The following is a 13,914-nucleotide window of genomic DNA, read 5'->3' on the forward strand; positions in this document are numbered from 1 at the left end:
TTGAAATGTTAGAGCACCACTGATTTAACAACTCAGACATATTCCCTTGTATTGTTTCAGAATTTCTGGTTTTTCTAGAAGAAGTCAAGGCTGTTAACAATAAGGATTTTAAAAGTTTAAAATATATGAATACAATGCAGTTGTGTTTACTAATATTAAATAAATATATAGATATGCAGCATAATATTTAACCGTGATGGACATGTGACTGATAATTGCATTAATACACCAGCTTTGACTTCCTATAATTTAATTACAAAGTTTTTTCCTATTGTGATAAAATAAGTTACTTTTGTATGAAAAACTATGATGTGTTCTTTGTTTCTTGGTAGATGATGATGTACCTGCAGATATGGTTGCAGAAGAATCGGGTCCTGGTGCACAAAATAGTCCATACCAACTTCGCAGAAAAACTCTTTTACCTAAAAGAACAGCTTGTCCTGCAAAGAGCAATATGGAGGTATTAAAAAAACATGTAGCTTTTTAGAGTAGATAAATAATACTGTGGGCATAATCTAGTCCAGAGAGAGTTGTCAAGGGAGCATATGTAAGAATACCAATATCAATAAAAAAATCGATGAAGACTGGTTGGGATGCTTGACTGTATCTACCGTGTTTTCCCGAAATTAAGACCCAGTCTTATATTTATTTTGCCTCCAAAAGAGACACTAGGTCTTAATTTCAGAGAATGTCTTACCTTAGGACCAACATAGCCAGGCCTCCCACACCCCGACACCTGTTGCACCGCTGCCTAACTTCTTTGCATTGTGCCGTTGCTGCTCCTCCCGGTAGAACATCGCATGGTGCTTTGTGCCATTTCTGCTGCTCGTGGCAGGACACTGTGTGGCTCTTTGGGCTGTTTCTGTAGCGAGCAACAGAAGCAGCCTGAAGCGCTGCGCAAGCAGCCCGAAGCACGCGAACAGCAGAAGCTGCCCAAAGCACCATAAGGCGCCTTGCCAAGAGAAGCGACAATAGTGCAATGCGCCACATGGCTTCCGGCCACAAGTAGCGGCAAGTGGTCTCAGAAGTCAAGTAGTGTCGCGACATGTGTCGGGGTGTGGGAGGCCTAGCTGTGCTGGTCCTACCGGTAAGGTAAGCGGGTGCAGGGCGCGTGGGGCAGTTTCATCCCCCCTACCCCCACCCTAGCTTGATTTTTAGGAGAGTGCCTTGCCCCAAAACTAGGGCTTAGTTTTGGAGTAGGGCTTATATTAGGCCTACCCCCAAAAATCAAGCTCGGGCTTACTATCAGGCTGGGTAACTTTTGAGGGGTAGTAGCTAGAAGAGCTGCTTAAAATGTTTTTTTTTCTTGTCAGGGTGCTTCTACTTCAGCTACAGAAAACTTCGGCCATCGAGCAAAACGTGCTAGGGTATCTGGAAAATTACAGGATTTATCAGGTAATAACTGTTTTAAGTAATCTGATTTTAATAAATATCAGATAAGATAAAGTAGTCCTATTTGCCAGGTAGAAGAGAAAGATTTTTAACTGATAGATGCAGTTAATATCGTGTTTCCCCGAAAATAAGCCTGAATCTTATATTTATTTTTGGTCCAAAAGAGCCATTAGGGCTTATTTTTGGGGGATGTCTTATTTTTTTCATCACAAGGCCCAGTCTGGCCAGCGCTCCCCAGGTGACTCAGGTTTCTCTTGGTGGGGGAGGAAGGCTTTGGAAACCGTCTTTTCATTTACATTCATCATCAATATTGTAATCCGTCCCTTTATTTTTCAAAAAAATTATTTGTATTTACCACGATTAGTCTCCTTGAATGTCAGTGTCAACTCTGCTAACATCGGATGTTCTTGCTTTGACAACAGATGGAAATGCAGCCTTCTTTATTGCTTTTAGAGTTAGTTGATGCTGGGAGGGGGAATGTGGATGAGATTCCAGCTAGTCATAACAATAATAACTCAGCCCTGGGAACCCAAGGTCATTGGGCCCAGAGTTGATAGAGTTTTGGCAGGCTGGGGAGAAAGCCCGCGCTTCAAGCTAATTGGGGGAATGTGATTTATGACTGGAGGAGGGAATTGTGCTTTGATACTTTGTATCCAGGGGAGGGAAATTTAGTTTTTGGTTTCGACTATGTAGTGCCGATACTTTGTTTCTCGAATAAAAGATTCTTTAAGGTAAACAATGCCTCAAAGTTCTTTTGAAGAGTTTCATCTGTCGGAACCATGAAATTAAACTAAAACCTCCAATTTTTACCTATCTTGGAGTCCTGAGCCCCAGTCACTGTCCCTAGAATTGAGGGATAGACCAACAAAGATTCGAGGAAGATCTCAACATGGAGAAGGAAGGAGTGCCTGAAACCAGCACCCTGGCAGTGGCTGCTACCTCAGAGGAGGGCGCGCAGGCCAGTGCGGTGGAGAAGGAACTTTTTCAAGTCTCAGAGGGGGGCAAGACCCAAGCTGCGAGAACAGCTGATCTGGCTGTCGGGATGGACCTTGCCCAGTGGAGACTCTAGACACCTCGAGTCGGCCTTGCCACAATCAAGTGCTTTGAAGGCAAACGGTCAATCTGCAAGGAGGGGCTTCCCGCAAGTCGCATTCCCCAGACCAGTGAAGAACCATGAAATTGACTTACTGCCGAGGACTCGGTTGAGTGGAAGTACCTGTCCGCAGTCCGTAGTCAATCAGTGGAGACGGTGGCAAGATTTGAGGAGCTAGAGATGAAAACAACCCTCCTGTTCTCCATACGCGAGCGATCATGATGATCGGTGAGGCAGCCATCAACTGATGCCAAAGGGGAAGTCCCAGCCCCATCTGTGCAGGTCAAGTAGCTTCCCCATCCTCGAAGCCACTTACCATGGCCTCCAGCCCCATGGGGAGAGATAGCTCCAGTCGTCGCCCCTTCGAAAGCCCAGATCTCTGTTGGCGAGATAAGAGCCCGAGCTGTCACTGGGACAGCCGAAGCCCGGATCGACGTGCTTACCAGCCACACAGCCCAGGGCCCATAACACAATGGGGGATGTCACAGCCCCCACAGATAGGAGGCCAGCAGTCGCTGGCAGTGTAGCTCCCGAATGTGCAGCAGCAGATGGGGGCCTTGCAGCAACCGGGGATGATGCAGCCGCCAGGGGGTCAGCAACCACTGGGATTACAGCAGCAGCAGTGGGGCTGGCCGCTGTCTCCGAACATGCAGCAAACGCTGAGGGGCCTGCAACTGATGGGGATCCAGCAACAACGACCTCGGGCCTCGGGGGCCTACAACTGGGGATGCCACAACCGCCCGCAGATTAGCAGCAGTGGGGGTGGCAACAGGCCCCGTGCATGCAGCAACCACTGAGAGGCCCGCAGCAGCTGGGGGTGCCATTTCAGCAGCCGCTGAGATCATTGGGGGTCATACAGCAACTGGGGATGCCATAACCGCCAGCAAAGCAGCAAGAGCCATGGGGGTGATAGATTTGAAAGTACTAGTGGACTCTGGATGCTCCCGGTGCATTATTAGCTTGTCACTTGCCCTGAAAATGGACATACGAGCAAGACTGTTCTCCAAATCCGTGAGGTTTGAGCAAGCCGATGGCTCCCTAATGGGAGGAACTTTAATCACGCAATTGACTGAACCCCTATGTTTAGAAATAGGTGAGCACTGGGAGTTCATTCGTTTCATGGTGGCTCCGAAAATGACTGAGGCCATGATCCTAGGGCTAGCCTGGTTAGACAAATGGAAGCCATTTATCTGATGGGAGAAGGGAATGAGGATTATGAGATTATCTATAGGACCCAAGCCCCCCCTTAATGGACGTTACAGGAGAACTTAGCCCACCCAATGAGCTAGCACAAATAGCTGCCTTGTCTCAACCAGGCGAGCCACTCATCCCCAGTAAGTACTGGGGCATAGTGGAGGCGTTTGGTGAGAAAGAATGCAACACCCTGCCTCCCCACCGACCCAATGATTGCTCTGTCAAACTGTTATTGGGAGCCAAACTCCCACGACCGAGAATGTACGCTATGTCCCCCCTTGAAATGGAGGAGATACAGCAGTATGTGGACAAGAACCTAACGAGGGGATTTATTGAGCGGGCCAATTCTGCCATGGGAGCCCCATTGTTATTTAAAGAAAAGACGGGTCGCTTCGTCTCTGTGGATTATAAAGGTCTGAATGCTGTAATTGTGGAAAACAAATACCCCCTCCCCCTCCTGAAGGACTTTACTAACTCACCTGGCAAAGGAGAGTGTCTTCATTAAGTTGGACTTGAGACAGGCATATTACCGGGTGAGGATAAAGGAGGGAAATGAGTGGAAGACTGCCTTTAATTGTCCCATGGGGAGCTATCAATTTAAAGTCATGCCGTTTGGACTACAGGGGGCTCCAGCTGTCTTTATGCAGCTGATCATTCAGGTACTACATGACCATTTATACAAAGGGATTTTGGTGTATCTTGATGACATTCTGATATACAGCACTAATATGGCTGACCACGTAAAACTAATGAGAGAAGTGCTAAAGAAACTGTTGAATGCCAAACTTTATGTTAAACTATCAAAGTGTGAGTTTCACCCAACCCGACTAGATTATCTTGGCTACAGAATTTCCAGCGAAAGCATTGAAATGGACCCGACCAAAGTGAAAGCCATAATTGAATGGCAGCCCCCAAAGACTCGCAAGCAACTCCAGAGCTTTCTGGGATTCGTCAACTTCTACCGCCAGTTCATCCCCTCCTTTGCTGAAATTGCCTTACCCCTAATGGAATTACTGAAAACAGGCAAGGAGGGAGGAAAGCCATGTCCGGGCCAACCATTAGCATGGACTATGAACTGTCAAAATGCTTTTGAGAATTTAAAAAGGCTATTTGCGATCGAACCGGTTTTAAAGCCCAGGAAATCCCTTTGTGATTCAGGCCAATGGCAGCAATGTGGCCGTTGGAGCTGTGTTATTGCAAAAGAACCAGAATGGGACCCTACTACCCTGCGCCTATACCTTGAAAAAATTCACTGAGCGCGAGAGGAGGTGGGCTGTGTGGGAGAAGGAAGCTTTTGCGATCCGATGGGCTCTATTAAACTGGAGACACTATCTAGAAGGGAGCAAGGTGCCTTTTGAGGTATGGACTGATCACAAAAACCTAGAAGCACTGAAAACTCCTCGCAAATTGTCCCCAGAACAAGTACGATGAACGCAATACTTTAACCGGTTTAATTTCACCCTAAAGTACATACCAGGGGGAAAAAAAACTTCTTAGCTGATGCTTTATCCAGACTGCCCCAGTACAAGAGCTAGCATGAAGAGGTTAAGGAGGCAATTATTTCCACTCCACAAACTGCTTCTCAACTCATGCAGCGCAGAGTCCCACCTTCAAGAGCCCCAAACCCCGATGACCCTGAGGCAAAGAAAATAAAATGAGAGCTCCTCACCAACCAATGGTTCAAGGACAACCAAATCTCCCTAACTTGCAGGGATGATTGGTCTTACAAAGGGGGAAAGCTGTACTTGCCCACGACCCTCCGCCTTAATGTCCTCCGTCACGGCCGTGATGTAAAACAGCCTGGGCACTTTGGATATTTAAAAACACTTCACCTCATCCGTCGACAATTTTGGTGGCCGCGGTTGAAACGGGACATAGAAAACTATGTCTCGAGTTGTGCTGTATGTGCCACCATGAAAAGAATTCTGGGGAAAACCCCTGGGTTATTACAACCGGTGGCAGATCCTTCTCAACCATGGGAAGAAATTGCTATGGATTTTATAGTAGACCTACCTGAAAGTAGGGGAAATACGGTCATTTGGACTGTGATAGATCTGTTTTCAAAGCAGGCTCACTTTATTGCCTGCAAAGGGCTCCTGTCCGCCCAATGACTAACCAAGATGTTCCTGAAACACATCTTCAGACTACATGGCGCTACAAAACAAATAATCTCTGATTGGGGTGCAGTTTACAGTTGGAGGAGTTTTCTTAAACTAATTGGCTCATCTCAAGGACTATCATCGGCCTTTCACCCATTTACCAATGGGGCGGCTGAATCTGCGAACTCAATGGTGGAACAGTATCTTCGATGCTATGTGGATTATCAACAAACGAACTGGACTGACCTCTTCCCTTTCACAGAGGTGGGTTACAATAGCTCTGTTCACAGTAGCACCGGCTTCACACCTTTTAAAGTGGCCACAGGAAAAGAGTTCAGCCCAATACCCGAATATCCTGAAGGACCCTCTGCCTCCCAAACTCTTGATCAGTGGGTGAGGGGGTGGGAAGAAGTCTGGAAAACCACAAAAACTGTTTTGAAAAAGGCTTCCGAGACATAAAAAACAGGCAGATTAAAAAAAGGGCTTCTCAAAGGTCATTCCAAGTTGGGGAAAAGGTTTATCTGTCCACCAAATATTTACGGCTTAAATTACCTAGTAAGAAATTAGGACCGAAGTACTTAGGACCGTTCCCCATTGTAAATATCATTAACCCAGTCATGGTAGAACTAAAACTTCCCAGGCTCTTAGGGAAAGTTCACCCTGTTTTCCATTGTAGCCTGTTGAAACCGTTTCGGGATTCCACCTTAAGACCTCCCCCTAAGAAGGCACCTGGACTTCTCATAGTGGCAGGACAGACTCACTATGAAGTAAAGCGTATTCTTGATTCAAGAATTTTTAAAGGGAAATTGCAGTACTTAGTGCAATGGAAGGGATATCCGTTGTCTGAGGCCACCTGGGTGAAATCTAGCGATGTAAAAGCTGACAGACTCATTAATAGGTTCTATAAAAAACATCCTAACAAACGAAGAGGCAACCCCTAACCTGTGCTTTTGTTTGCATTACAGGATTTGTTCTTTTTTAAGGGGGGGGGGCAGATGTCAACGCTGCTAACATCGGATGTTCTTGCTTTGACAACAGATGGAAATGCAGCCATTTTTCTCTATTGCTTTTAGAGTTAGTTGATGCTGGGAGGGGGAATGAGAGTCCAGCTAGTCATAACAATAATAACTCAGCTGTGGGAACCCAAGGTCATTGGGCCCAGAGTTGATAAGAGTTTTGGCGGGCTGGAGAGCTGGGAAGAAAGCCTGTGCTTCAAACTAATTGGGGAATGTGCTTTATGATTGGAGGAGGGAATTGTGCTTTGATACTTTGTATCCAGGGGAGGGGAATTTAATTTTTGGTTTTGACTATGTAGTGCCGATACTTAGTTTCTCGAATAATAGATTCTTTAAGGTAAACAATAAGTTCTTTTGAAGAGTTTCATCTGTCGGAATCATGACAGTCAGTGGGAAGGCGCGGTGTGAATTCTGCGCATGAGCCACAGAAATACAAACACTCGCACCCTCAAATCTCACACTTCCTCGCTCAGGGTGCACCACTGCTTTACAGGTGCGTTCAACTTTGTAGCTCAGCTAAACTCTTCAGCTGCAGTGGGCTGCAGTTCCCATCACCTTCAGGAAACCTGGGCAATGGAAACCTTAGGCCAGGCTCCTCGCACCTGAAGCAATCCGGCTTGCACAGAGTCAGGTTGGCCATCGCGGGAGGCGTGGCCCATCCCCATCCTCCAGCTCTGCTGCACATGTGGGACGAGCCTCCCACGACAGCCAACCTGACGTTGGGCGAGCTGGATTGCTTACAGGGAGAGGCTGCGCGTTGCAGCAGGATGACTGCTAAGGATGTGCATGGATCCCTGCAGCTCCTGGAGGCTCCGAGCACTGTTTTTGGCACCACTCGGTTTCCCACCCCACCCCCACCAGGCTGATCTGGTGGGCAGGATTGCCTTCTGCCTTCCCTGCCACTGCATTGGCAGCTGAGGGCAGCATGGCAATTGAACAGTGGCCCCACGCTACGAATGGGGGATAGAGTCCATTCCCCAAACCTCAGCCATCCTCTCCACGGCGTGCTGCAGCTGATCCGAAGCGGCCAGCTAGGCACCAGAGTGCTCCTGAAAACAGCGAGGCAGATGGGCACACAGACGCGCACACAGATGCACATGTAGACTCCACTGTTTTCGGCAGCGCTTTGATGCCTGGCTGGCCGCCTTGGATAAGGGACGGATTACAATATTGATTATTATTGTAAGCGAAAAGGCAGTTTCCAAAGCCTTCCTCCCCCAATGAGGGAAACCTGAGTCGCCTCTCATAGTGAGACGTCTTGGGATGCCCAGATTTCTTTCCCACCCTTCTGCAGAGGAAGAGAAAGCGGGCAAAGCCTGTGGGACAGTGCAGGCCACCTCTGGAGGCTGCTTCGTGATGAGGGTGAAAGAAGCTGATAGTTGAGGCCCTGGCCAGTTCCCACCCCTGCCTGCCTGCTGGATTCCCCAATCCAGGGCAGGGATAGAAAAGAGGCAGCCTCTGCTTGTCTCAGGCCCCGGCTCTCTTAACATTCAGACCACCTTGCAGCGGCAGCACTGGCAGCAGGCAAGGCGGGGGGGGCACACGATCCGGCCTGCCAAAAAACATGGTGGGACGGAGTGGGCGGGGTGTCAAGTAGAGCTTATTTTTGGGGTAGGGCTTATATAAGGCCCAACCTCAAAAATCAAGCTAGGTCTTATTTTCGGGATAGGTCTTATTTTTGGGGAAACATGATAGCACTTCTGAACAACACAATCCTATGAGTCGTTTTAGAAGGAAGTAGAAAAATCTCATCTTATAGAGATATAGTAAAGAAATGTTCCAACCTTAAAACACCTATTTTTGTGTGTTCTGAGCATGAATTGTCTTTTCTAAAATTCTGTTTCAAGCATGAGACAAAACTTAGTTGTTTCAAGAGGTGTCATTTTGAGGCTGTTGCAAGCACTGTAGTTGAGCTGATATTCCTTGGCTTGTGATTGGTCCTGCTTGTTTCCTCAAATTTATTATAGCTTAGCCACATTGCAACAAAAACCAGCAGCATGTTCTTGCTATTATTAGCTTAGACCAATGACATTATGTGGGGATGAATTGTTGGAAAGGAAACAGTTAAAATATAGCTGACAGAAGATTTTAACAGTTGCATGTTGCTAGCCTGTTTTGTATACCAGGGCTTTTCAACCTTTTCACCCATTGTACCACTTTTAGGATATGGCAACATCTGAGTACCACCAGTCGCCTAGCAAGGTATCAAAAACTTGAAGACCAAAAAAAAAAAAAAAAAAAAAAAAAAAGGGAAAAAGTGATAAAGTACAGGTAGTCCTTGACTTGCAACAGTTCGTTTAGTGACTGTTCGAAGTTACAATGGCACTGAAAAAGTGCCCCCCAAGCCACAGCCGAGCAAGACACCTGCCTGCCCACCCGGCGGCGCTCTTCCTCCTGTCCGAGGTTTTCATTGTGAGCATTTCTGTTGAGGATTGCCAGCGGGGGTGGGGGGTGTTTGGTTTTTATTCCCCCCGTCTGCTGGGTGATTGTAGCATGTTTTGGTCACTTCACATGACCCTGGGACACTGTGACCGTCAAAAATATGAATCAGTTGCCAAGCATCTGAATGTACATCACAAGGCCCTGGAGATGCTGCAACATTCCAGCTGATCGGCGCTTCTTCTGGGCTCAGCAGAAGCACCAGGATCAGTGCTGCTTTCCAGCTGATTGGTGCTTCTTCAGGGCTCAGCAGAAGCGCCAGGATCAGCGCCGAGCTCCAGCTGGAGCCTGGCGCTGATCCTGGCGCTTCCACTGAGCCCTGACAGCCCCGAAGAAGCGCTGATCCTGGCGCTTCTGCTGAGCCCTGACAGCCCTGCAGCTCCAGCCATCTCTTGCTCAGGCTTGTGCAGTGCTGCCACCGGTTCAGCTCATTCCCCTCCCTCGCTACCACTTTGCTAGGATGGTCGCGTACCACCTGCCAGGTGCCAATGTACCACAGGTGGTACCCGTACCACTGGTTGAAAAGCCCTGATATAGATATCCATTTTCATGAATGTTGCCTGGTGCTTTATTTTGCAGGTTGATAATGCAAAGATGTATGTACACTAATTCACTTTGCACAGAAGTATTGCTAGTGCTGTTGAATAAATGTCTAGCACAGTGCTAGTTTGGTTGATGTGTATCTGCACATTATCTTTGTAGTAATGCTAATATTTGTTTGTTGATTTATTTTATTAAATTTATGTGCTGTTCATCTCACTATCAAAGTGCCTCTGTGCAGCTTAAGTAGCAGCAGGAGTCTTACCCATCCCCCCTTTTCAGCCTATTGCCAGCTATATGTGCAAATAACTAGAATAGCCTGGAAGAAAAACTGGAAAAAATAAAACCCATAAACCCTGCCTACAGTAAATTGACTAAAGAGATTTTTTTTATTCCCAAAACTGTAAGCAAACCGTTTAAAAGAAAAGTATTAATGTCAAATAAATATGAAGAATTTACCGTAGTTGCTTTCTTTGTAATCTTTTGACTGAGTGTTACAAAGAAATTTATTTGAAGAAATGGAAAAATCTCTTACATGTTCTTTGTTTGTTGCTTAATGTGCCCTTTCTTCCCATTGCAGTTGTACCAATGGGCCCTCATTTATTATTTTTATTGTATTTAAGCAGCTCGAGCAAAAGGAATAAAATATATAAACCCATTACATTAGAAGAAGGTCTTTGAGGAGGACATTCCATTTGGAATGAGGAATTCTTTTAGGAACGTCTGGGCGTTGTAATGGAGAACTTTTTATCCCCTCCTCTTCCTATATTTTCCTATCATCCAGACAGCTGAACTTACACTGGTCCTGAGTGCTATGTCTTTAGAAGCTCTCCCCTCATACAATACCATGCTGCAAGCAAAGCTATTTTGAGTATTCTTTTGTTCTGCATCAGCAAAGTTGGCCATCTACCAACTTTGGTTCAACTTTTGTATGATAAGGTTTTGCTTACATATTGTCCCCTTTGTATAGAAGTCTGCTGTTTAGTTATTCACTAAATTGGGAGTTAATGTAGAAGCTAATTTCTCCTATCGCAGAAAGACTGGAAGATCTCCACCGGCCATGTATATCTCGACTGTTATGAATTATTCAGGAATGCGAAGACTGGATTTTGGAATATGAGCTTGCCTGCTTTCATGGCTCCTTACTTGAAATTAAGAGATATCCAAATCTTTGAGTGATTTCTGTCTACATTGTGCAAGTATCAGGAGAATTAAAAAAAAATTCAGAAATTTAATGTTGTTCACTGCCTGTCCATATTGATTGCTAAGCTTGGTGGTTTGTTGTAATTTATCCAAAATCTGTCAGCATACCTAGGTTTTATGCTTTGGTAAGTAACCTACAAGCTGCTTCTTCTAATAACATCTTTTTCAGTCAGATCATGAATATAAGAAAGATACAAGATGTCCATGATCTTTCTTGATAAAAATAATCCAGACAATTCAATCCTGTTATTTTGTATTTTAATAGCAGCACCTGCAGAACAGTATCTTCAAGAAAAATTACCTGATGAAGTGGTTCTGAAAATCTTTTCATACTTGCTGGAGCAAGATCTTTGTAGAGCAGCGTGTGTATGTAAACGCTTCAGTGAGCTAGCTAATGATCCAATTTTGTGGTAAGTGAAAAGATAATTCTTAATTATTCTGAAATATGCTACATGTTATCAAGCACCATAAGAAAAAATGAATTCCTACTTAGTTGTTCCTATTACCTTGAATGGAAACAGATATTTGACTTGCAAGAAATTTGTTTGGCACATGCTTCAAACTGTATGCCTACTTTTCTTTAATGCATCCTGTCAGTCTAATTTGGCTGATCACGGAAATTTTGCTATTTTTTAATAGAAACCTATTTGTACACTCAGAATTGTGGAAATGCTGTTGAAAAATCCAGAAAAGATTTCTGAATTCTCCATAGTCAATAGGATTTTTGCTTTCTCTAATTTTATTTCCACCATTGTAAAAGTATGCTAATAATGTTCCGATTATCTCCATATCAGTATATATTTAATACTAACTCTTAAGTAAACCCCTTAAGTTAAATTTTACTACTAATGACTTTAGGGAAACATTCCTAAAGCTTTACAGTCCTACTTGGTTTCCAAGCCTAAATAAGATTAGCCAGATGCTGCCACCTGCTGAGGTGTAAGGACTGTATTTAACATAGTTTTTGAATGTTGTTTTTAAACAAATACAAACAAAAGATTTGTAAAATAGAAAAAAAATCAGCCACAAGAAAAAAAATAAAACAAAACAAAAAGCTATCAAAGCAAAACAATAATAAAAATATTTAGAGGACTGTAAATAACACTATACATCTAAAAAGGCAGTTCATATGTCATCAAAAACTTGATTTTAGCTAGCACCTAAAATAAAAAAGCTCTAGCTTTAAAAGTTAATGATCTTGAACACAGAATAAATCATGAATCAATGCTAAAATGTGGAAGTTCTTTCACCTCTTCAGACATTGATTCAAGGAAGGACTATTTCATAACAGGAGTAATATATATCTGTATTTGCAGAATGCATTCTTTCATAAACCATCATGTAGTTCTATGAATGCTGCTCAGCAGTTGCTTGATTTAATTTTCCATGTAAAATTCCAGGAAAAAGGCAGTACATCTTGCTTTTATACAAGGATCTTTAGTAGAACAAGAGGATTAATTTGTGAAGGAAAAAGAGAAAAAAAGAGTTGATAAACAATTTCTGTTCAGCCAAATGCTTTTATAGACCTATAACCTTAATTCCTTGTTCATGTTTGCCCTTGTATTCAAAGAAATTTATATTAAAAATTACTCTTAATGATTATGATTTCATATAATTTTTATCTGTATAATTTATATCTGTGTTCTCTTAAAATTTATTTGCAATTTTCTATTCATAATGTCTTTATTCAGGAAGCGATTATACATGGAAGTATTTGAATATACACGTCCAATGATGCATCCTGAACCTGGTAAATTTTATCAAATAAATCCAGAAGAATATGAACATCCAAATCCATGGAAAGAAAGCTTTCAGCAACTGGTATATATATGTTTTTTAAAACCTTATTTATGTTGCATGTTTACAATGAATGAAATGCTGAAGAATAGTCAAGAGTAGGGATACTCACATTTATTCATCTGCTATCTTTCAATCAGTTCATAGTTTTGAGATCTTGAGTTGCTCTACTACCATGATAGCTTCATTTCCTAAGTCCCTGGTTCAGTTTTATATTCTCAAATCATTACATTTAAGTTCCTCATTTCTACGCTGATGAAATATAATTCTTGAGATGTTATTTGGTGCATTTAATATACAGTTCTTTGGGCTGAACTGCAATGAAAAGGGTGCCTTTTATTTTGAGAATAAAGTTCTATTGGGAGCATATTAATAGAAAAACTTAAAAACTAGGGAAGGGAACTGATCAAAGGATATTAAATAAAAGACAATTAGGTGTTTTTTTTAAAAAACAAAACCAAATGTATGTCAATATTGTAGTATACAGGTAGTCTTAGGGACCATATTTGGTTCCAGAAACATTTTATTCAGCAAAGTAATAACTAACTAAATCCACAACTGTACTTCGGACCTTACTTCAGCTTTCCTTTGCTTTGCAGACCTGCAAAGGTCATAAATGCGAGGATTGCTCATAAAATTACTTTTTCATCACCATCACAACTGTGAATGGTCGTTAAATGAGGCAATCTGTAAATAAGGACTACTTGTAATACTAATAAAGTATAAATAACATTGAGTGAGAACTCAAGAATTTAAGTCAAAAGTGATTACTAAAATGAGAAGGTTTGATACTCAGCACACATAGATTCTATTGTCACATAATTTGTGAAATCAAGAAAAGGTAAATCAAGAATAGTAATTAATATGACTAATTCAACAGGTTGAGAATTCTTAGAAAATAATTTTATTCATAGTCTCTTTTATTCATAGTCTTCCTCATTTTTGATTTGATTTTTGATTTTGATTTTATTAAATTTATACCCCGCCCTTCTCCCGGAGGACTCAGGGCGGCTTACAGCCAGTTTAAAACAATAGTACAGTACAATACAAAATTTAAAAAGATTTAAAAATAACTATTCAGATTTGGCTGCTCCTACTAAAAATTTAATTTAAAACCCCTTTAAAATACCCCTAGGCCAGT

At 43.1% G+C, this 13,914-nt stretch overlaps 1 protein-coding gene across 1 annotated transcript in view; it reads left to right on the plus strand.

The window, feature by feature from the left end:
* The first annotated feature begins 337 nt into the window (after positions 1–337).
* FBXO11 (F-box protein 11) overlaps positions 338–13,914 on the plus strand; it is a 39,545-nt gene continuing 25,968 nt past the window's right edge. Inside the window, exons 1-4 of the mRNA XM_015818975.1 lie at positions 338–460; positions 1,314–1,395; positions 11,242–11,386; positions 12,668–12,797. Of these exons, the coding sequence (XP_015674461.1) occupies positions 353–460; positions 1,314–1,395; positions 11,242–11,386; positions 12,668–12,797 (465 nt within the window). The 5' untranslated portion in view covers positions 338–352. The remainder of the gene's footprint in view (positions 461–1,313; positions 1,396–11,241; positions 11,387–12,667; positions 12,798–13,914) is intronic.

The sequence above is a fragment of the Protobothrops mucrosquamatus genome, unplaced genomic scaffold, assembly GCF_001527695.2.
Source record: "Protobothrops mucrosquamatus isolate PMUCROS unplaced genomic scaffold, P.Mucros_1.0 scaffold835, whole genome shotgun sequence".
NCBI classification, from domain to species: Eukaryota; Metazoa; Chordata; class Lepidosauria; order Squamata; family Viperidae; genus Protobothrops; species Protobothrops mucrosquamatus.